This window comes from Cetorhinus maximus, chromosome 27 (genome assembly GCF_964194155.1).
Source record: "Cetorhinus maximus chromosome 27, sCetMax3.hap1.1, whole genome shotgun sequence".
In the NCBI taxonomy this organism is placed as follows: domain Eukaryota; kingdom Metazoa; phylum Chordata; class Chondrichthyes; order Lamniformes; family Cetorhinidae; genus Cetorhinus; species Cetorhinus maximus.
The window spans coordinates 8,975,542-8,998,394 of NC_135905.1; the positions used below are offsets into that span (position 1 = coordinate 8,975,542).

At 42.3% G+C, this 22,853-nt stretch overlaps 1 protein-coding gene across 3 annotated transcripts in view; it reads left to right on the top strand.

Annotated features, from left to right (window-relative positions):
• sec31b (SEC31 homolog B, COPII coat complex component) overlaps positions 1–22,853 on the top strand; it is a 74,623-nt gene that overhangs the window by 14,469 nt on the left and 37,301 nt on the right. For all 3 annotated transcript variants that reach the window (XM_078530673.1, XM_078530676.1, XM_078530674.1), the window contains 11 exons: positions 391–577; positions 3,363–3,458; positions 8,336–8,476; positions 9,135–9,277; positions 12,853–12,952; positions 13,210–13,371; positions 14,468–14,620; positions 16,345–16,575; positions 19,543–19,617; positions 20,217–20,309; positions 22,344–22,452. In XM_078530673.1, coding sequence (XP_078386799.1) covers positions 391–577; positions 3,363–3,458; positions 8,336–8,476; positions 9,135–9,277; positions 12,853–12,952; positions 13,210–13,371; positions 14,468–14,620; positions 16,345–16,575; positions 19,543–19,617; positions 20,217–20,309; positions 22,344–22,452 — 1,490 coding nt within the window. The remainder of the gene's footprint in view (positions 1–390; positions 578–3,362; positions 3,459–8,335; positions 8,477–9,134; positions 9,278–12,852; positions 12,953–13,209; positions 13,372–14,467; positions 14,621–16,344; positions 16,576–19,542; positions 19,618–20,216; positions 20,310–22,343; positions 22,453–22,853) is intronic.

The following is a 22,853-nucleotide window of genomic DNA, read 5'->3' on the forward strand; positions in this document are numbered from 1 at the left end:
AGCAACTGAGATTAGAATTCACAGGATAACTTATCTTTGTCACTGTTAGAATGTCTTTGTGAGCATTCCTGTTTAGGGTATGTTGTTACATTCTTTCCTATACATCGTTGGAATGCAGGTCCACACTTAATCTAGTGAGCTAATGATCTCCTGTCCAAAAGAGGCTGGTTGCCTCTGCCTGCCATAAAAGGAGAAAGACAAATTGGAAGACCTGTCAACTGCACTTCTGGGCAGGCAGTTATAAAACAGTATTGGCAGGTCTCCTATGTGGACCCTTATCTTGGAAGTGGTGTGTGGCCAGGTGGGGTAGCTTTGATCAGGGTGAAAGTTGTTTAAATATAGAATTTATGTTCTTTTGGAAAAGTAAATCACATGTGGTAACTGTTACAGATTTCACAAGCTAATCTGGAGCAACCATGGCACAAGCCCTAATGGAGTCATAGCAGCAGGAGGTGATACAGGAACTATCACCCTTTACAGCGCAGAACAGATCCTCATATCGGGAAATGATCCCATCATTGGACAGAGTGAGAAGCATGCGGGTCCTGTCCGAGGACTGGATTTTAACCCCTTCCAGGTATTGAGACTACGTTTTCGTTTTGTTTTACAAGCAGATGCGCTTGAGCAACTCCTGAATTAACAGCTATCTGCCCTCATAGTTCTATAAACTGAAAATATTAATCCCATTGTGAAATTTTGGCAAATATAAAATATTGACTGAAAGTTCACAATATACTGGAACATGACAATATGTACAAACTTGCAGCAGAAAGACTGTTGCAACCTTGCACATCCAAAAGTCTAGCAAATAGTTTATCCTGATAAAGTCAATGTTTTACTCCCAAATCAGGAGTGCAGTGTGCTGGATTCAGTGTAAAGCTTTCTCTACGCTGCTGATCATGCAGCCCCAGGTCTTGTGCAGCGTCATAACTTAGGAAACAGTTGATTAATAAGTACAGTATTTACCTTGTCATCTTTGGCATTCACCCCAGTAGATATATATGGCTGTATACATACCTATATATGTCTATGTCTGTATGTTATATCCCTAGGATAATGTTGCTGGGAGGTCCTAATATATGCAGGAACTCAGGCAACATAATCGCAGGGATCATTAGTAAAAATCACTTGAACAATATATCATTTTCTGACCTTGGATTATTCTTTACCCTTTAGCCTTTTTTGTTGTTCTTGGTGAGAAATGTTACCGCTGTGAATTGGAACTCTCCCCATTTCAGGCACGGTGTCAAAGTCAGTCACTGCCACGTTAGCTACAGTGCAAGAATAAGAGCAAAATTCCCTCTCTGCCCAATCAGCATCCCTCAGTCCAACCTCAAAAGATCACCGGTATCACTTTTCCTTTCCACTGCAGCCATCTTACAGACTCTCCTAATGAGTACCAACTTATGTTGAATTTAGGAATGCTTTGGTGCTTACGATGACCTTAAAATTTCACATTGTATCCTGACAATGAGCAGATGGTGGATACTTGCACCATGCTGGAGTTGAGCGCAGGTCTACCAAAATGGAAAATCTTTTGACCGCCTGACTGCTGCAAAGAAATTGTTAGAACGACAAGAGAAAATTCATTCGTATAATCCTGAGGTCCTGTAAGGATCTTTGGTTTTCGTATTGATGTGACTTCTCTGTGTTAAGGTGGTTACAGGAACTTTGGAAAGATACCAAACCTTCTAGGGCAGCAGATGCATGGGAACACCGCCACATGCAAGCTCCCCTACAAGTCATGCTTTATCCTGACTTTGGAAATATATTGCCATTCCTTTATTGCCCCTGGGTGAAAAATTTGGAGCTCCTTCCCTTGTAGCACTGTGGGTGTACCTACACCACATGGGCAACAACAGTTCAAAGCAGCTCACTTACCACCCTTCCTTGGGTGTTTAGGATTGGGCAATAAATGCTGTCTTTCCCAGTGATGCCCACATCTTATCAACAAGCAATAAAAACAGATACGTACTATCAGAAACTGAGAGTTTGATTCTCCCGCCTCCGCCAACCCCCTCCTCTCATTGGAAATGGTTGAATGGATAAATTTTCCTAAGAACATGCTGACAGGAACAGCAAGAACTATTGATGTTCCTGATTTTAAATGTTCAACTCAATTTAGTGTAAAACGGCACTCCATTTTAGTTGCACCAATGGGCATCTTATCTGCTTAGAAATCTAGGCGAGTAGTTTTATCCTGTACAGTGTGTTCTTACAGGGTAGTATTTTTTCTGCCTTTGGTCTTCTAATTTCCCCAGTAAACAATTCTGTCGGATTTGGCATTTAACTATGCAATCTGAGTTATACTGACATGGCAGAGAGTTAAGATGGGCTCCCTCAAGAGTTGTGGTTTTCTGAGAAAACTTATCGAATAATAAGCGTGAAGTGTTGGGAGGCAGGGGAAAATCTCCGCAGCAATTACCCATGTCAAATGTGGAACAGTCAGATTAGTCTAATGATTAGCTATGACCATTGAACCAAAAAATAAAACCCCAAAAGGTAAAGAATCTATGGTTAGAAAATACCGTATTGGTCAAGTGATGCTATCGGTTTAGCCCACGAGCTTTTTTTTTTATTAACGATCCCTGGTATTCTTATCTCATGCTGTAAAGTGACATGAATTGAACACTGACATGGACACAGATTTGGCCAATGAAGTTTCTCAAAAAAGAGCATTTTTCTGCTAGGATTTGAAGTTTCTGCTCATTTTTCTCTTTGGTTAGATCCCTCTGGCCAAAACCCATTGGGAGTATTGCATTCAGTAGTGAATACCGCACCACAGGCATCTATTGGCTTGGAGGGAGTGCAGTGCAGATTCACCAGAATGACACTAGGGCTCAAAGGGCTAAAATATGAGGGCTGTTAATGTAGCCTGGGGATGATACTTCCCTTGAGTATAGAAGATTAAGGAATGACCTAATAGAGGTGTTTGAGATGATTTCAGGATTTGATCGGATAGATAGAGAGAAACTATTTCATTTGGTGAGTGAGGGCAGACAACAGGGAAATAATCATAAAGTTAGAGCTGTATCATTCAGGAGTGATGTCAGGAAGCACTTCCTTTCACATAGGAAAGTGAGAGACTGGAGCTCCCATCCCTAAAAGAAACTGTTGTCGCTGGCGGTCAATTGAAAATTTTAATATAGAGCATATGATAGCTTTTTTTTAACATAAGGATATTAAGGGATATGGAACCAAACTGGGCAAATAAGTGTTGGAATGCAAATCACCCATGGTGTAATTGAATGATGGAAGAGACTCAACTAACTGAGTGGCCTACTCAGGTTCCTATGTTCCTCAAGTGTTGAGTTTAATTTTTTAATGTTATCTGTTCTGTTTTGTTTTCATATTTTCTTTAGAACAACCTTATGGCTTCTGGAGCTAATGATTCTGAGATATATATCTGGGATTTAAATAACTTCAATACACCGATGACACCGGGAGCAAAGTCCCAGGTATGTTGAACTCATTACTAATGGTTAGCAATGCTGAACCTGTGTCTTTGATAACGCGGGTTATCAAAGAAGCACTTGGTCCAGGGGTGGGGCTGTCTGTGGGGTGTTAATGTACCCTAATTTTGAGTGCCAACCACTGTTGGTGGGTGCAGATATTTTAGGCTCCTTTGTGTGAGAGAAGCCACTTGAAAACAGAATGCTAGTCTTAATACTGCTGTGTTTAAGTCCTGGAGTGAATAAATTTTATGTGATTAAAATAATTGTCAGAATTACCCTCAGTATCAGTATTTGTGATTCAGTAACTGGAACTTGCAATATTTTTCCAAACTGTGCATTATTGCACACTATAAGAATGTTCAGTTAACTTTTAATGCAATACAAGTAACATCGCTCTTTTGCTCTCTCTCTTTCCTGTCTATCCATCCACAGCAAAGAGAGGTAAGGATTGAAGTACACGTTCTGCAGATGTAGCCTGGTAACGTAGAGATCTGCAGAATTAACCTCGTTTGTTCAATTTCTCCACTTTGGTTGCAGCCCTCCATCTTTGTCTGCTTCTTTGTCTGGCTTTCTCTTTACTCACCCTCCCTCTGTTTTGTTTCTTTCTTCGCAGCACAAACCACAGTTGTGTATATGTCTATCCCTATCTAGAGCATTGCCTGTGTATTTCTCTTCTCATTGCTCACAATGAGTGTGTACCCCCCTGCTTTGCCACCGCCTTTGTCTGCCATGGGCGTGTGCCTCCCTGCTCTGCCCTCCTTATCTATAGTGGAGCAAATCTTTGGCTTAATAGTAGGATCCTGAGTCAGAAGACTCAGGTTTGAATCCTGCCCCAGACAGTCCCAGTTGGTGGAGACAGGAGTTCCAGCTCTGAATTCTGAGTTGACGTGACAATTACACTCATCCTGTGGGTGAGAGTCTCCTCCATTTCCCCACCCCACACTACCCTAACCCACCCACCATTGTATAGGTTATGGGGACCCATAAAGCCCTTCCGTCGTTTATGGGCTTAATGCCTTTTTTGTCTGGTATAATGATGGTTATGCTCACAGATGGAGTGTTTATGCTAATCGGCCTGCAAATCCTTCTATTACTTCACAATACTCTAAGAGTTGAATGTGAAGACATGAAAACAACATTTGCAATGTATGTGCCTATTCTCATTGTCTATAATGTGTAGTCTCTTTCTTCCTCTCCATTCTGTTCACAGTATTCACCATATGTGCGTTAGTCCCTTTCTACCTCCACTCTCCACATGATTCACAATGTCTGTGTCTCCACTGTGTCCAGACTCTCCACTGTCCAGGCTTTCAGCAATGTCTCCTTCCCATCAGGTTGTTTATGCCTTGCTGTGTTTCTGCCTACATTTTTGCTCATGCTGCTCTCTCCTTTAGCCACAGTGGTGCCCCTTCTCATCTCTCCATGCTGTTTGGTACTTGTCTACACGTTCTCTGATGTATGAGTGGTATTTCCGGTTGCATATTGGCTCTGGTGTCTCTTTACTATTCCCCCCTTGGTTCTGCTCTTTCTATCCTCTTTCTACCTGTCTTGTGCTCTGTGCACAATTACATATAAAAATGTGGCAGAATTGTGTGATTTACATACGAATTAGGAGCAGGAGTAGACCATTCAGTCCCTTGAGCCTGTGATGGTAGAGGCTGCAACGTTCTTGCCATCACATGGCTGGCCAAGAATCTCTCCCACTCTTGCCGCCTGCCGTTGGTGTGTTGGAAGGAGTTGCAGATTGATTCTCAACCTGTTTGGCTGCGTTATGAATGCACCTTCATTGGCCATCAAGTCCTGGAGTGGGACTCGAGCTTGGAGTTTCTGGCTCAGAGGCAGGAGTGCTACCTACTGCACCACAAGACCTGCCAAGTATTGGATACATTGGGGGCCATATAAAATGCTCACAGTAATAATAGAAATTCACAGCATAAAAGACTGAAAAATCAGGGTTAACAGATGATCAAGTGAGCAGTGGAGGGTGGCGTTAAGATTGGCAGGGCTATGGATAAGGCCATGTCTGCATAAAAATGCTAGGAATTGGGTAAACATGAGCAAAGCATTAGTTGGAGAGTTGATGGAAGTGCAGGTGCATGATTGTTGTTCAAAGGGCACCAGTGTCTCCACAGGGCACCAGAATGGCCCATGGAGAATGTGGTTCACCACTGATGTTCATTGATAGAAAACACCAGAGTGGGCAAGCAAATTAACAGCAAGAATTAGACAAGAACAGTGTACAAAACATGGACCACAGAATAGATTTCACAGGCAGCAGTCATGGAGGCTGTTCAAGATTAGCAAAGTTAAAATGTGAGATGAGCAAGCCAACCTATCCACAGTTTGTATGTTTAAATAAATAAACTTCACTCTAGTGTTGGCGCCGTGAGATTCAAAAGTGCTTCTTTACGAGCATAAACTGGGTTTCAGACTGATGGGATAAAAGTTTGTTACTTTAAAGCACTTTTACACCACAACAATTCAAGTGGTTAAATGCTGTGGTACAAAGTCTACAGACCAGAAGGTCCCAAGTTGCAATTTTAATCTGTATTTTTTTAATTCTTTCATGGGATGTTGGCATCACTGGCAAAGCCAGCCTTTGTTGCCCACCCCAAATTGCCCTTGAACTGAGTGACTTTCAAAGCCATTTCAGAGGGCAGTTAAGAGTCAACCACATTGCGATGGGCCTGGAGTCACATGTAGGCCAGGCCAGGTAAGGATGGCAGTTCTCATCCCTTAAAGGGCATCAGTGAACCATGTAGATTTTTACGACAATCGGTTATTTTTTAATATTTGTTCGTGGGGTGTGGACGTCGCTGGTTAGGCCAGCATTTGTTGCCCAGCCCTAATTTCGCTTGAGAAGGTGGTGGTTAGCTTGAACCGCTGCAGACCGTGTGGTATAGGTACAGCCACAGTGCTGTTATTAATTGAATTTAAATCCACCAGCTGCTGTGATGAGATTTGAACCCATGCTAACAGAGAGGATTAGCCTGGGCATCATAGTTACCAATATGCCACCATCTCCCCCAGTAGCTACATGTTGAGCTAGATGATCTAAGCTGGGCTATTAAAATTAACTTCATTGCCTGGGATAAGAATTATGTTCCTGATTGCTGTCTGGTGAACCCTGCTAGAAGGTGTGTCGACGTTAGCTGAGGATAGGATAGGCACTGCTGTGATTCCTCTGTAGCTGAATAACTTGTTGACACTTGGCAACCTGACTTACACTTGGACATACTGGAAGGCTGTCCATGCCAATGGAAGAGTAGGAGTTTCCACCAGAATTTAGGGAAAATTGTCTTTTTTCAAGTTAAGTGCAGATTAATTAAGGCTCAAAATTGACCATAATTTTCCAGTGGTTTGAGTCTCATAATGATTGCTGTCATGGAAATGGAAATGTCATATTGATGCATCTTGAGTTCAGAGTTAAGGCACATTTCTGAGGTACAACAGCGTCTTTTGTTTTGCACCTGGCCGTTCTGCACTTGACTGGGTACTTCTTATCTTTGATGGCAGCAAGGGTGAAAAGTGGAGGAGCATTCCGATCGTCGGCATTGACTGGCTATGTCAGGATGAGCACAAATGTAGAATTTTTTTAAAAAATTTAACATTTTGTAACGGACTTTTTGGCCCCCTTCACATTCTGCTTTACCTAGGAAATTCAGGCGACCAAATCTTAGAAATCCACAAATCCTATCAATCTGTGTTGGGCCATGAAGCAATGTTTGGAAGAGATGTGCAAAGTTATGTTCTTCTCTTCTTCTTCAACTCCATTCGACTACTGGTGCATTACTTGCTCCTCGTAGCCCAGCTATTTGCCTTGAGCCTCCCATCTTGCCTTTCCTAACTAGATAAAAGTGATAAACTTGCTCTTTCAATGATTTCTAGTGTGAAAGGGGCCAAAGCTAGGAGTTAACCCTGAATCTTCCAATTCAGCCTCTGTGTCAGATATGTGATCAGCTCCTTCATTTTTTCCCCCCCAATTTTCAGCTTACTATTATATTTTGTCTCCCCCTCCCTCTAACAAAAGAAATCCAGGTGAAAGGATGAATGTCTTTGAGGTCTGGTTGGTGTTTGAAGTCTCTGTTTTGTCTGGAGTATAACTGTCCATTTCCTGCTACTTGCTCATGAATGCCCTTTGTCATCACTGACCCAGGACTGGTTCCCTGTCCCCCAATGTATTCAGTATAAAGGCTGGCCTTGTCTAAATATCTTAACAGCATTACTCACCTCTTTCATTCTCGTAATCCCTCAACTCTAGTCTTCTGACAGCATTTCTGCACCCCACCATTGGTAGTACTGCCTTGGCTCCATTGTCTTGAATTCCCTGCCCATACTCTTCCATTTTGCCATTTATCTGTCTTCTAAAACTCTACTTTTCACCCGCACTTTAGGTAATCCCTCTAATCTTTACCTCCTTGGCTTGGTGTCCTTTTTCCATTTCTGGAACGCCACGGGCCATTTTTAATGTTAATTGTTTAATATAGATACAAGCTGTTTCTTTTGTAACTTCTCGTGCCAGTGCTACTTCAGACTGCCATGGCTGTATGTTGCATGACCCCTGCTAAGTTTTTCTTTAAAGCTGTCTCAGCTGCTAGAACGCAAGTTTGTGTGTGTGTGTGTGTGTGTGTGTGTGTGTGTTTGTTTGTGTGTGTTTGTTTGTGTGTGTGTTTGTGTGTGTGTGTTTGTGTGTGTGTGTGTGAGACACACATATTTTAAATATCTGATCAGTTGGCGCTATTTCCGCAAATACAATTGCATGGGTTGTGAGGAGGGCTGGAAGTGCCTTTGAAGGATGAGTTGTATGCTGCAGTTATAAACCATTCTAACTAATTCCGTTCTCTCACATTTGCTTAATGGGACTTTTTGAATTCATGCAGCCTTCTGAAGATATCAGCTGTGTAGCCTGGAATCGGCAGGTGCAGCATATCCTGGCTTCTGCCCATCCAAGCGGCAGAGCTGTGGTATGGGACCTGAGAAAGAATGAACCTATCATCAAAGTCAGTGATCACAGCAACAGGGTGAGTGTATACTTGCTGATCCTTAATGCACTTTCCACTGCCTTGTGCCTTTGGGTGAAAATGTGATACTCCAATTGTTTATTGGAACTTAATTTACCAACTTATCTTTATTTAATTTTTGTGCAGTGAATATTTAAGAGAAACAAATGATTTGTGCTTTTCAAAAACAAAATCATTAGCACAAGCTGTGCACAGTGGGTGCGGGTTTGGATGAGTCCTACACTAACAGGTGAAATGCATCTGGGCTGCCTCAATCCAGTTCCTAGTAGGTATTGGCAAAATCACCAAATTTCACTTGGATTGATACTAATGAGTAGCCTTACCGACCAATGCCAGGAATGGAGCTATCATACTATGGATTCTTCCTGTGAGACTGCGTTAAGACACATTACTGAGGCACGAAAAGCTTTATTCAGTTTATAACTAGTGCTATACCTGCCCTAGTAGTGTCTATCGCTGACATTAAATCCCTGAAATGAGATTTCTAAACACTAGCATCCTTCACCTAATAGAGTCAGAGTTATTACAGCGCAGAAGGAGGCCATTCGGCACACTGAGCCTATGCCGGTAATGAGCATTGACATTTGTCCAAATAAACCTAGAGCTGTGGGTTAGTTCCATGTGAAATAACTGGCATGGTTTCACTTGACTGTTGCAGATGCGTTGTTCTGGAATGGCCTGGAACCCTGAAGTTGCAACTCAACTTGTTCTTGCATCAGAAGACGATCGAATGCCTGTACTGCAGATATGGGACTTGCGGTTTGCCACTTCTCCCCTCAAAGTGCTGGAGAATCACACCAGGTATTTAAACATCATTAAGGGACAACTGAAACACATGGGATTGCATATGCGCAATTCCAAACTTTGCTTTCTTAGGCGACAAAAGGCCGTGGTGGGCGAAGAGATGGGCTGTGTGGTGGTAGGGAATATGGTGACTCTATTGAGAGATGAGAAAACAGATCACATGATTGCTAAGAAACCAAGAGTAGAAGTGTGGATTAAGGATCTTGTGCACTCTGTTTTTGCTGGTTTGCATACAGTTGTTTCTCACAGTGAATGGTTTTGATATTTAACATTTGGGCCCCTCAATTCCCAGTCCTTTGTTTCTTGTTATTTTTGCTCTATTCTGCTTTATTATTTCTCTTGATTGTTTGTTCCTCTTTGTTCCCTGTTTTACTCAGTTCTTCCTTCATTTCTAACTTTCCTTTTTCTCATTTGTTTTTTGTGAGCCACTCCTTCCCTGGCCTTATTTATTGGACAGACTCGCTCATAGTTCTTCTGCCACACTCCTGCCCATCCACTTTCCGCCTCCTGTCTACTTAATTGTCGGTTCATTCCTACACTCGTTTTCATGGTGAATGTGGAGAATACTACTGGGAGGTCGGGGTATCCGGGCCCCATAAACTCTGAAATTAGCTAGTTTATGCTATCAGAATCAGAACTGTTTCAGAGCTAGACTGAGGTAGCCCTGTCCTGCCCTTAAAGGCTATGAGAGAAGGATCAGACCCATCTGGTAGGAAAGGGAATTCAAGCTGTAAATCTGACAGAAACGTTTTCAAAATGAAAATATTCGTTCAGTAGTCAATTCAAGTTAAATACACATTGGCCCAAATCCCCTAGTCTCTGGATGGTCATATCCCGAAGATACCCTGGAAGATGTGATAGAGGAACCCTCAGAAGTCCCAACGTAAGGACTCTGTGGGAATTGATCAGGAAGTTTCAACTTCCAATGGGCAAATCCCCTGCGTCGGGAACCCTCTGAAAATGTCTCCAACTCAGAATTAGAGTCGGAGACTTCGGAGGATTCTAACTCACTTACTTGGCTAGTTACCCAGGAAATGTTAGATGGGAAAGAAACCATACCTAACCCTTGGGTAGCTATGCAACTGATTCCTCCCTGCCAAGGACTCCTCAACTCTCCCCCCGCCCCTCCCTGCCCAACCTCCCTGACCCTCCAACTCCCAACCTGACCAAACCTCACCGACCTGCCACTCTACCCATGCTGCCACCTGTCCCACCCTACCACCCAACCTACTTAACTCACAGTCATTCACTTACACAAAAAAAAAAATTGCTGGAAAAACTCAAAAGGTCTTGACAGCATCTGTGGAGAGGAAGACAGTGTTAACGTTTTGAGTCTTCATCAGAACTGAAGAGAAATAGAAATGTGGCGAAATATAAGCTGTTTAAGGGGGATGGGGCAGGTGGAACCTCATTCACTTACACACTGAAAAGCTATTTAAATGTCCGAAAGCTTTTCAATGTGTTATTTAATGAGACTTATCAAAGTACCGCAGCTAGTGCCGTAAAAAGGGGACGTGGCTTGGCTTTCGCCAACGACCCACTCCCAGCACAGGTACGCTGCACATTTCTGAAGAGGCACGGTTCATGGTCCAGGTGAGAAGTGCAGAGCTCTGGCGTTGGGTATAACGATTGGAGTGGCATGGCAGTCCCACAGTGATGGCCACTCCATGTCAGATTTGGCCCAAAATCTCATTTGGAGTGTGAAGGCTGGTTTGTCATGGGGAAAGGTTTACTGGCAGCTAGTACCAGCAGAGTACTGGGTTATAGGGAAGTATTGAAATTTTTCAGCAGTTTTGTACTGGTCTAATTAATCCAGTGCTCTTGCCTCTTGATCCGTGCTGTAAGCTTCAAAAAGAGCTTCACTCAATTTCAAATGCATAAAAGTGAAGATCACTGGTTTCAGCAGGCCGGGAAGGTGCTAAAGCTCTCGTACTGTCTTGAAATATTTGTATTACATAAACTTGTCCAGGAAAATAAATTATACGGATTTGGAATTAATTTCCTGAATGGAATCCCCAAGAAGCATAACCTGGATCAAGCTGATCGGAAAACTGCTGCAAATGACTCAAAACTCTGGCAGCTTTAGGGCAACCAAGAGGGAAAGGATAAAAGAGAGACACGAGTCAGACTGAAAAAGAGTGGGCAAGAGTCCAGGGTCCAGGCAGAAGTAGAAGGAAAAAAGAAAGACTTGCATTTACATAGCTCCTTTCACAACCTCCGTACATCCCAAAGCAATTTACAGCCAGTGAAGCACTTTTAAAGTGTAGTCATTGTTGTAATGTAGGAAACGCAGCAGCCAATTTGCACACATCAAGCTCCTGCAAACAGCAATGTGATAATGACCAGAAAATCTGGTTGATGTTGATTGAGAGGTAAATATTGGCCAAGACACCAGTTGGCTCCACTGCTGTTGGAAATGGTACCATGAGAGAACAAGCAAGACCTTATTTTAATGTCTCATCTGAATGTCGGCACCTCCGACGGTGCAACACTCCCTCAGTACTGCACTGGCGTGTCAGCCTGGATTTTTATGTTCAAGTCTCTGGAGTGGGACTTGGACTTTCTGACTCAGAACTGAGGGTGCTACCAACTGAGTCACGGTTGACACAGTGGGGAATACTGTCAGCCCATACAAGTAAGGGGACCCCAGCAGAGACTGGATGCCACTGCAGTTGTGCATTCCTAGAGCCCAGGAGATAGCGACAAGGCTGGCCGAGGCGAGGAGTACCTGTAGCAGAAATGCAGCTTAATTCAACCCCTGGGATCTAAGAGAAGGCTAGGCTTTTGCAGGGTGTAAATCCCAACATAGAGTGAATAAAGAGCACTGTCATTTTTAAAAGTATTTTTGTTCTCATTATCATGTTGAGAGTAAATGGTATAGTGGCTGGAAAGTAACAAGGCTATCAAAACATTACTAACACTTTGGCTGATTTAATTGGAATGTGTGCTCGGTGCAAGACGTCAATTTTCTAGGTTGATAACATGTTATGATCCGAGTTGATACTGATACAAGTTGTTAATGTGTTCAAAACCTTAAAATGTGTCTAATAGGGACATCAGAAAGTGAAGGACTAGAAAACTCTGCACCCCTGGCCATTTTCAGAGCCTGTCAGGCGGGAATTGTATGTCTGTAAATTACCCAGATGCTCGATTTGATGGATGCTTTAAATTTTTTGTGTGTGTATACCGTATTTTATTTAGGCGAGTGGACAGGTGGTTGCTCAGTCTTTTCCTGTAGAATTCACAGGCTAGCTGGTAAGGTGTGTAAGAGCAACCATTAGTGACTTTCCTTCCTTCCTCTCCTGCAAAGCAGTTACCTGCATTTTGCTTAGTGAATGTCCCATTTCTTGTGACTGGAAACTTGTGCTTCAGGAAATGTTTTGCCCAAGATGTCTGTTGTCTTCTCCTGTAACTTCTCTCCCTCCTCCACCCATCCAGCAATGCCTTAAGTTAGACCTTGTACTGCGAGGAATCACAGGAAACGAAACTGCACCCTGTGACTCTGCTACTTTTTTTTTAAAGTATAGGTTTTGTTCAATTTAATCTCTAATATTTATCATTCTATCATTCAGAGGCATTCTCTCAATATCGTGGTGTCAGGCTGATGCAGAGTTGCTCCTAAGCAGTGCAAAGGACAATAGGATCTTGTGCTGGAATCCCAACACTGGAGAGGTGAGTGACCGTCACTTACAGAAATAATGAGTTCAATCTCGTGAAGAGCCATATGCAGTAGAAATAAATTTTTATGACTCTAGATGATGTAAAAGACCGTTAACTTCTGTATAAACCATGGTAGTTGATCTGTTAATGGGAACAAATTCTGGCTCAAGTAACACCAGCCTAATGGACAATTTTTCTAACTCTTACAATCTGATGTGGAGGTGCTCTGTTTTGAGCATACACTAACTGTTGTTGATAATTGATTTCAGGTGGTCTACGAGCTGCCAACCAGCAGACAATGGTGCTTCGATGTCCAGTGGTGCCCTCGAAATCCAGCAGTCCTCTCAGCTGCTTCCTTTGATGGGCGAATCAGTGTTTATTCTGTAATGGGAGGGAGCCTGGAAGCACAGAAACAAAGCCATGTTGATAAAGTAAGGTCCCACACACGGTCATGTGATGATGACCACGTAATCTGCTTTTGTGATGTTGATTGAGAGATAAATATTGCTCTTCTTCAAAGTGTGATCTTTTATGTCCAGCCGAGAGGGCAGCCTTGGTTTTACGTCTCAACCGAAAGATGGCGCCTCCAACTGTGCAGCACTCCCTTAGTACTGCAGTGGAGCATCAGCCTTGATTTTTGTGCTCAAATGTCTGGAGTGGGGACTTGAACCCACAATCTTTTAACTCAAAAGCTGAGAATGCTATTGACTGGACCACAGCTGATCCAGCAAATGTACATCACTGAGGTGAGAGGCATTGGAAGAACTCAAAACCATGACTGTTGGATGCTGTGTGTTTAACTTTCATAAAACAACCAAGACTTGAATTTTCAAAGATGTTCCCTTTTTAAATAAAGTAATGGGTTATGTGTGATATTTTAGGAGAGTGGGAAGACGTTGACAATTTCTTATTCAGCAATGCTGTTTTTTGCTGCATTCCCTATAAGCTTTGTTGAATTGTATTATTGCCCCACCATCATTTTGAGCTCCTCACATGCCTCATGCTAAAGTGTAGCCACCTCCAGCTGTGGAGGAAATTATTTCCTAGTGGGCACAGTCTTTTATGCTGCCCCCAATGATCCACTGACAGGGAGTATGGCTTTATGACATTTATTGCTGCAGTTACCCTGCTCTGCTCCCAAGATAACTACTTTCTCCTTGGTAACATTAATTTTAAGTGCGATATTGAATGCCGCAAGGAACCATGCCTTGATTGCAAAAACAGCCTTGAAGGTTTGCCTGTAACGCATTCGTTTTTCACGTGCTCCCAGGTTACTGACTCTCTCTTCACTATTTCCCCCCCCAACTCAAAAGTGTCATGATGCCAATTGAACTGATTCAGATTAAACCCAGAGGTCTCAAATTTACCCTTCTCCTATCCCAATGCAAAATGCTCAATGACCAATGCAAATGCTCTGAAAATTAGAGAGCCATTTTAAGTGTTTGATTTTTACTGCTCCGTTCAAAGCTAGTGTTTAATTCACAAGAGCGCTCTAAAATGCCTTTTTGGTTTTGTTTTTGGATTCAGATTTCTTCCTCGTTCAACAACTTGGACCCATTTGGCACTGGACAGACCCTCCCGCTTCTAGATATCCCACAGAAAGCAGTTCAGCCCACCGTGGTGCTTCCGTTGAAAAAACCCCCCAAGTGGATCCGCCGGCCTGTGGGGGCATCATTCGCTGTGAGTCGTGTCTTATTACGTAGGCCGTTTGATCGTTGAAACACTGTTCCCAATCTTCTCTGGTGTCAAGGCATGCCTGTACTTTAAGGTCTAACCAGCCGTCTAACTGTGGAGTTGTCACGTGTTGTACCTGAAACAGGAATGCCAAACCAATTACAGCATCAAACAAAGCCACAGGCGATGCAGCTGTAATATTAATATTCAGACCCTGTGTGAACAACCTGTTAGAGAAAAATGTCATTGACTTGCTTCCTTGCTCCTACCCCTCCCCTCATTTTCCCCCCTAAAGTTGGCTGTTGGCTAGATTTGTTGTCAGAGCTCTGAGCTGTTAGTTATCCCATCAGATATTCAGTATAGCACCACCATTTGGGCTATGTTTTATTCCACACTGCTCAGCTTGAAAACTTACAAAGGGTAGACTTTTCAGGTCAATCTTTGGCTAAAAGATAGCTTGTAAGGACATTTCCTTGTGCATTTTTCATTTGCTTTCCTCAAAAGCTGTTTTTTTTCCACACTTTGATGTGGCCATTCAGGGTCTATATGATTTGCCAGGTCCAAGGAAATAAGCCAGAAAGTTGTCCAGAAAATGCGGCTCATTATACAGGCTTCTTCCACTTCTTACTACTCGAAGAGTGTCCGAAGCTAATCCACAAGATGGAGAAATCACATATAGTCTTAGCTTATTGATGGATCTGTTGGTTTTATCTCTGCAGTAATTTCCCGCTTAGAACAATATTACGCTTTGGTGGTTTACCTTGAAATCTATTTATTCCAAATTTGCAAATGTTCGTGGGATAGAGGGCAATAAGCCCGCATCTTACCAGGCCTCAGCCAGTCACAGCAAGCATGTAATCGGGTTATACTGGCAGTGCATGTGTGACAGTCATTGTGGTAGGTTTCAGCCTGGGACCAAACTGGGCCATTTCAAGAAAGTCGGAGAGCATTGTATCATTGTGGACATCTTTCCCCATTAAGAGCTGACTTCGTGTTTTCGAAAAATGAAACACTGTGTTTGTTTCTTTTTCGAAAGCAGGGAATGGCTCTGGGTGAGATTATCACTGCGTGATGCCAGGTAATATTCCACTGAATCATCATCTTGAATGAAGCCAAGTTCCTTTGAGTTTCACATGTATGAGCTTTTATCTGAGGCATCTGCAGAGTGCAAAAGATGTTATGTATAAAGTTGGGAAGATGCAGCAATGTCAGCCATGGCACTGAAAGCATTAAGCAGTAAAAGTTGGATTTCTCAAAGTTTGCCAAGATTCTCAGTGCATGTTTCCTGATTTCTGTGGGTCCCTTAGGATATTCTAGACCTAACAAGAAGTTGGTGTCCAAAAAATGAGAACAAACTATTTCCGCAGTGTGGAGATGTCTTAATAAATTCAGAATATAGTTCCTGTGTACTGGCCCTGTTATGAAGTCAGTAAGATCAGTGTAGTAAAGTTAAAGAGCTCTGTATCTGCACCAGTTAATCTTATTCCTTAAAGGCAAAATCTCTTACTGAAGCCACATTTGTAGTTTCAGGCACATGCATGACCTTGGGGGATCTGCATTTAGACAATTGCAATTTAATCTGTTGGGCATGCTAAATTTATTTTAACATAGCTGAGAACGCTTCAGAGAGACTGGTTAAGCAAAGAATTTGAACCTTTGTAATTATACATAAAGAAGTCGAGGTTATCTTTCAGACCATGTCTTTTACCCGTGTGTCTTCAATATTGCAGTTCGGAGGGAAGCTGATCACTTTTTCCAACTCGAAAGCTACTCCACCACAGATACAGCAGCCTGTTTCACGTCAAGTGTTTGTCAGTGTGGTTACTACGGAAACTGAATTTCTGTGCCGTTCCAACGAGCTGCAGACAGCCCTCCGGTCAGAGGCTTTTGTCCAGTACTGTCAGTCCAAGATTAACACCGCGCCCACAGACTTTGAAAAGAACATCTGGAACTTCTTGAAGGTGCATACTACTTTTGACAGCTTACTAAATGTTAGAGCTTGCTGAATATGCCTGCTAAAATTCACATGGTCAACATTCTTCCTCAAACAAAAAAAATATCAGTCCGAAGTATTGAAGTCCTTTTCAGAATATTTTAACTTAAGTTTTCAATGGAATAAAGTGTGTGCGCGTGAGCTTCACAAAGCAACTTCCACAGCTGCAGCACGGAAACCAACAGACGGACAGGCAGCTACATATCCAATCTTTTTGGCTTTCTTTTAATAGGAGGCAATTTTCTTTGGTTAGAATATTAATTATTTCACTATTTAAGTGAACAGAAACGTCTTTGGCATCTGTTGAGTTGTTTTCCGGCCAAGTAGTTTCGTCTTCCTTTATGGTTGAAGCAATCTCCAATTACTAGCTCCAACATAGCTCCATTGTTTGAAATTACAGTGTATATGCTAATAAACAACCTTATTAAAAGCAAAATACTGCGGATGCTGGAAATCTGAAATAAAAACAGAAAAGGCTGGAAAAACTCAGCAGGTCTGACAGCATCGGTGGAGAGAGAAACAAGTTAACATTTTGAGTCCAAATGACTCTCCTTCAGAGCTAAGGGGAAGTAGAAAGGTGATTAAATTTATACTGTTTAAGGTGGGTGGAGTGGTTGAAGTTGGTTAGAGGTCAGTGATAGGTGGGGCCCAAAGAGAGATTGACAAAGATGTCATGGACACAAGACAAAGGAAGTGTTAATGGTAGTGGTCATCTGATTACTACAACAAAAACTTGTATTTTTACGGTACCTTTAATGTATAAAAAAGTCTCAGAGTACTTCATAGAGGTGTAATAAATATTGATGCTGAGCCAAGGAAGAAGCCGCCTTTATTCATTCATGGGATGTGGGCGTTGCTGCTGAGGCCAGCACTTGTTGCCCATCCCTCATTGCCCTTGAACTGATTGGCTTGCTAGGCCTTTTCAGAGGGCAGTTAAGAGTCAACCACATTGTTGTGGGTCTAATCACATGTAGGCCAGACCAGGTAAAGATGGCAGATTTCCTCCCCTGAAAGGACATTGGTGAACCGGATGGGTTTTTATGACAATCGTTGATGGGTTCGTGGTCACCATTACTGAGACTAGCTTTTCGATTCCAGATTATTAACCGAATTTAAATTCCACCAACTGCTGTGGTGGGATTTGAACCCATGTCCCCAGAACATTAGCTAGGCCTTTGGATTGCCAATCCAGTGACGTCACCATTATGCCACCATCCTCCTCCTAGTTAGTAGGATGGGTGGCCAAAAACTTTGTCAGGGGTGCATTTTGAGGATAGTCCTAAATGTGGAGGAGAGAGAAGGATGGGGGGAGGTGGGGGAAGGCTTCCAGAAGTGTGGGGTCTAGGCATCTGAAGGCATGACCATCAATGGTGGGGGCGCATTGGGGTGTATGTGGTGGGAGATTATGTGAAAAGGACCAAAGACAGAACTGCAAGAGGTGGGATTGTAGGGCGGCAGGAAATTAGAGATGAGACAAAGCAGCAGAAGAACTTAAATATGAGGATGCAAATTTTAGCTACAATTTCTGATCAGTCATTCCCATCAATGCAGAATCACCTCTTGACTATTTTGCACACGGCGTTCCGGCTGCCTCAAAAACAACCAATCATTTGTGGAAATGCAGTTTGAAGTCATTTTTAAAAAAAAATCTTCACTATACTTCTGCCAAAGATGTTAATTGCCAAAGATACAATACAGAAATTTTGTATGAATGGATTTTGTTTCTGTCACAATGCCATCCCTTTTTAGTGCTATCTGTGGGTGAACTATTCTTTAATAGATGTTACCGCAGTCTGTAATTTTACATATTGTATAAACTTCGGTTACCATTTCTGAAATGACTTGTATGTTTTTCTGTGTAGCAATAGTACCTAAGATCTGCTGGCCCTTTTTAAAGGTGGATAAAATATGGTATATTTTCCAGCACTAGGCAGCAGTGTTGATCTCAGTTCTCCTCCCTCCAAAAAAAATAGTATTTGAAATAATTTGTGTAGGACAGGGACAGGCCATTTAGCTCCTTGAGCCTGTTCCACCATTCAGTTAGATCATGGTTGACCTCTAACCCAACCCCATATACCCACCTTTTCCCCATCTCTCTTGGTACCCTTGGATAACCCAATCTGCTAATCTCAGTTTTAAAGTTAACAATTGACCCAGCATCAGTTGCAGTTTGCGGAAGAGTTCATCAGCAGATGTTGATACGTGGCTTTCTAAACATCATAGCTGAGGCCCCAAAATAGATCCTTGTGGGACACCACTGGTCACATCCTGTTAATCAGGGTTAGAATCTATTGCTCTTATTCTCTCTTCCTCCTCTTGGCCAATTCCTAGCAATATTTACAGTTAATTTGAATTGATAGGTGTCCCCTGTACTGGAGGCTCCTGTATGCCCTTCTCTGATAATCTTAGTTGGTTTTTATTTTATTTCCAATTCCTCCAATTTCTGAGCTCTGAAGAAGGGTCATACAGACTCGAAACGTTAACTCTGTTTCCCTCTCCACAGATGCTGTCAGACCTGCTGAGTTTTTCCAGCATTTTCTGTTTTTATTCCTCCAATTTGCCTCTTTGTCTCCTGTAGGTGCCTGTTAGTGTGCTGCTTCACAGCTCTCCAATTTTTTTTGCCTACATAGCTGTTCTACATGTATCTGAGCATAGGTGGAGGTTGTCAACCAGCCATTTAACTGCGAATATGAGTCAAGCATATAATCCAGACTGGGAATTCTCCTGACCATCCCAGGAGCACCAAGGCAATTCCACTGGTTCTCCAGAAATCAGTTAACTTGGCACAGACCAAGGATCTCCTTAATTTGTGTGGCACAGTACCATTTTGGCAGTGCATTTATCCCCTCAACAAAGCACTCTAATTAAATATCAAACATGTTAATATGGATTAAGCAGTTTGTGCTAATACAGATTAATGCTTACTTTCCTGTAGGTAAACTTTGAACAAGATCCTCGAACAAAATACTTGAATCTGCTTGGCTACAGTAAGGAAGGATTGGATAAAAAGGTAAACATATACTAAATGAATTCTAAATGTAAAAGATTTCTATTGAAGTTATCTGGTGAGGTTCGATCCTGTAAACCTCGTCACTTGTGAGGATGGGTGTAAGCGAGCTGAGACTACTTGCTAATATTTCATGTTTCTGCACTTAACTGTGGAAAGCTAGTCAGGATGATGAGCAATTCAGTAAAGCTAACTCTCCTTTGTAAAAAAAAACGCAATGTTCTTTAAAATGAGCAGGTTGACCTCCTGTGGTCTTGCTAACTGAGTTTCTTTCAAACTTTCTTTATTCTCTAAACATTTCAAAATCCCTAATTCGTTTTGTCTCACTCACACTGCCTTCTACTGCACCCCTTCCTGTTGTTTCTCACTCCTTTTGCATGCTCTTGCTGTCACTTGTTTTCCCTCTCTCAGCCTTCTCACTCTCATATGCTCAGTTGCTCTGTGCACCCTCTCTTCCCACCCTACTTTGCTCCTTTGTTTGCATGCTTTCTCCTTTCAGTTCATCTCTATTTGAATAGTCTACAACTGTATTTTGTGCTTTAATCTGATTTTTCCTTTCTGAATGTCGCCAGTTGATCAGCACGTTAAATTGTCGTTTTCAGATTGCTTCGTCTCTAGATAACAGCGTGCGACTGAAAGGTCCAGAAGTGGAAGCTACTGAGCGTGTACAGAAGATGCCTGGCGTTTCCAGTCAGGTACTTGCTGGTTCAGTTATAATTGTTCTTCAAAATTCACTGGCCCCTGACAACTGTTATATATGTATGATCGTTTGTTTTGCCAGGTGTATCATGTCTGTAAACAGTGTTACTGATACCTACCTACTGTATTTTACGAGATAAATCATTTACTTTTGCAGTTTAAGTAAAGCTGAATTGTGAATTAATGAAGCTGCAATAGCATAAATCTGAAATGCTGGCATTTATTCCGCTTTTTAAACAGGCTATTGCAGTTATTGATACTGACTGGAAACAGTCATAGGAACAGAAATAAGCCGCTCAGCCCTTGGAGTCTGCTCCACTATTGAATTAGATTGTGGTTGATCTGTACCTCAACTCCATTCATTCAGCAGTGATCCATATCCCTTGGTACTCTTACCCAACAAAAGATCTGTTGATCTCCATCTTAAAAATTTCAACTGATCCAGAATCTACAGCCTTTGTTCCAGATTTCCACTACCCTTTATGTGGGAAAAATGCTCCCTGAGTTCACTTAAATGGCATAGTTGTAATTATGATTTAAGTTTATGCCCCCTCGTTCTGGATTCACCCGCCTGGGGAAATAGCCTCTATGTCTACCCAGTTGAATCCTTTAAATACCTCAGATCATCCCTCAACCTCTAAACTCAAAGGAATGCAAGCCAAATTTATGCAACCTATCCTCATAATTTGACCCTTTAATCATGTCGCTTAATCTGTGCTGTACCCCATCCAAGCTCAGAATGGTACAGAATACCCCAGGCGGGGCCTGACAAGGCTTTGGACAACAGAAGCATCACTTCCTCACTGAATTCCATCACCTTGAGGTGAAGCTTTACGAGAATGGTTGCGGGGTTGTGAAATTTCAGTTCCGTGGATAAATTGATGAAGTTGGGGGCTGTTCTCCTTGGAGAAGAGGAGGTTGAGAGGAGATTTGATAAGAGTTGTTCAAAATCGTCAGTCTGGACAGAGGAGATAGGGAGAAGCTGCTCCTGTTGAGATGAGAACCAGAGGATACCAGTTGACAAAACAACCAGAGGTGACATAAAATAAAACTTTTACGCAGTGAGTGGTTAGGATCTGAAATGCGCTGCCTCAATGTGTGGTGGAGACAGATTCAATCATGGCTATCAAAAGGGAATTGGATAATAGCCTGAAGAGTAAACATTTGTAGGCTATGAGGAAAAGCAGGGGAGTGGAACTAGCTGAGTAGCTCTTAGAGACAGCAGGTGCATAAGCATAAATGAGATTTTTAAAAAGGGGAGATTGCAAAGTTGCAGAATAAATGGGATACATTTAAAGAAGTTACAGAACACTGTGGATCAATAGAAGCTATATACAAAACTACAGAAGCAGATATGATAAATGAGAATGTAGGAGCACAGTTGGAAAGAGATTAGGGTGGAGGTAGTGTGACGAAAGGATCTTTGAAAAGAAGTAATGGTTAAAATTAGAACAGTTTGTACTGTCATGCAGTACCTGATTGTAGCCAGCAGATGGGGCAACAGGAACGCTCCACCTTGACGTGAGGTAGAAATGTGCACTAGGTTAGAAACTCCATTGTAAGGATTGGCAGTAGGTATTTATAGTGTTAGAAAGGCTGAGTTAGTTATGGTATGGAAGTTTATAACTGAGATGGCTGTTAGATGTGTGTAGATCTTCAGTATTATTGATGATGCCAAAATTCTAATTGTAAGCAAGAGAAAGGATTTTTTTTCAGTAGTACTCAACTGGTGGTATGTGTTCTATCCCCACTGAATGCAGGGTGCAAACACAATCTGTTGATCACAGATGAATACTGCAACATCTGATCCAGCTTCTGTGTGGTTTAAACGCTATCAATGCATAAAATGTAATCTCCAAAACCTTTCAAAAAACAGAGCATGGTCCTTTGTGAACTAGTCACATGTAGCTGAGCTTTTTGTAATGTGCGATGAACAAGTGATTCCGTTTTTAAACTTTGTTTAGGGGCTCACGTATCTTCTGCCCTTCAAAGCAATGACTTTTGAATTTTTTGTTCACTTGCTTTCCCAGAGTTCGAGCTCTGAGGAGTCTGTAGCAGCAGGAGATGCCTCGACAACCTCTGACTTCTTTGACAATATTCCGGGAGAAAGGCCCCTCTTTGAAATACCTGTGACGGGAGGTAAGTGCTGGATGATTCTCAAATGAAGCTTTTTGACAAAGCTGTAGAAACTCTCAAGAATTGCGACCTGATTTTAGAGCTGCCTTTGTTGGAGGGGTCACCTTAATTTTGCTCCTTTTCCAATTCTGTCGTTTCCTGAAGATGCAGATGTGGGCTGGGGCTTAAGTTCTGCTGGAGCTGGTTGTCCTTCAGCGCCTTCCTTCAAGTTCCCATTACTCACGTTGAGTGTCAGGTTCGGGTCTGATTGTGTCCTTGTCTGGTATCGGCACAAGTACATTTTCCAGCAGGTGGTAACCCAATGGCCAGAACTCTGGCTACGTTTCTCTGTCTCCCCCTCTCTATAATCTTGTGTTGTTGACGCCAGTTCTAGCATTCCAACTACTGCACTGGCTGAGATTGCC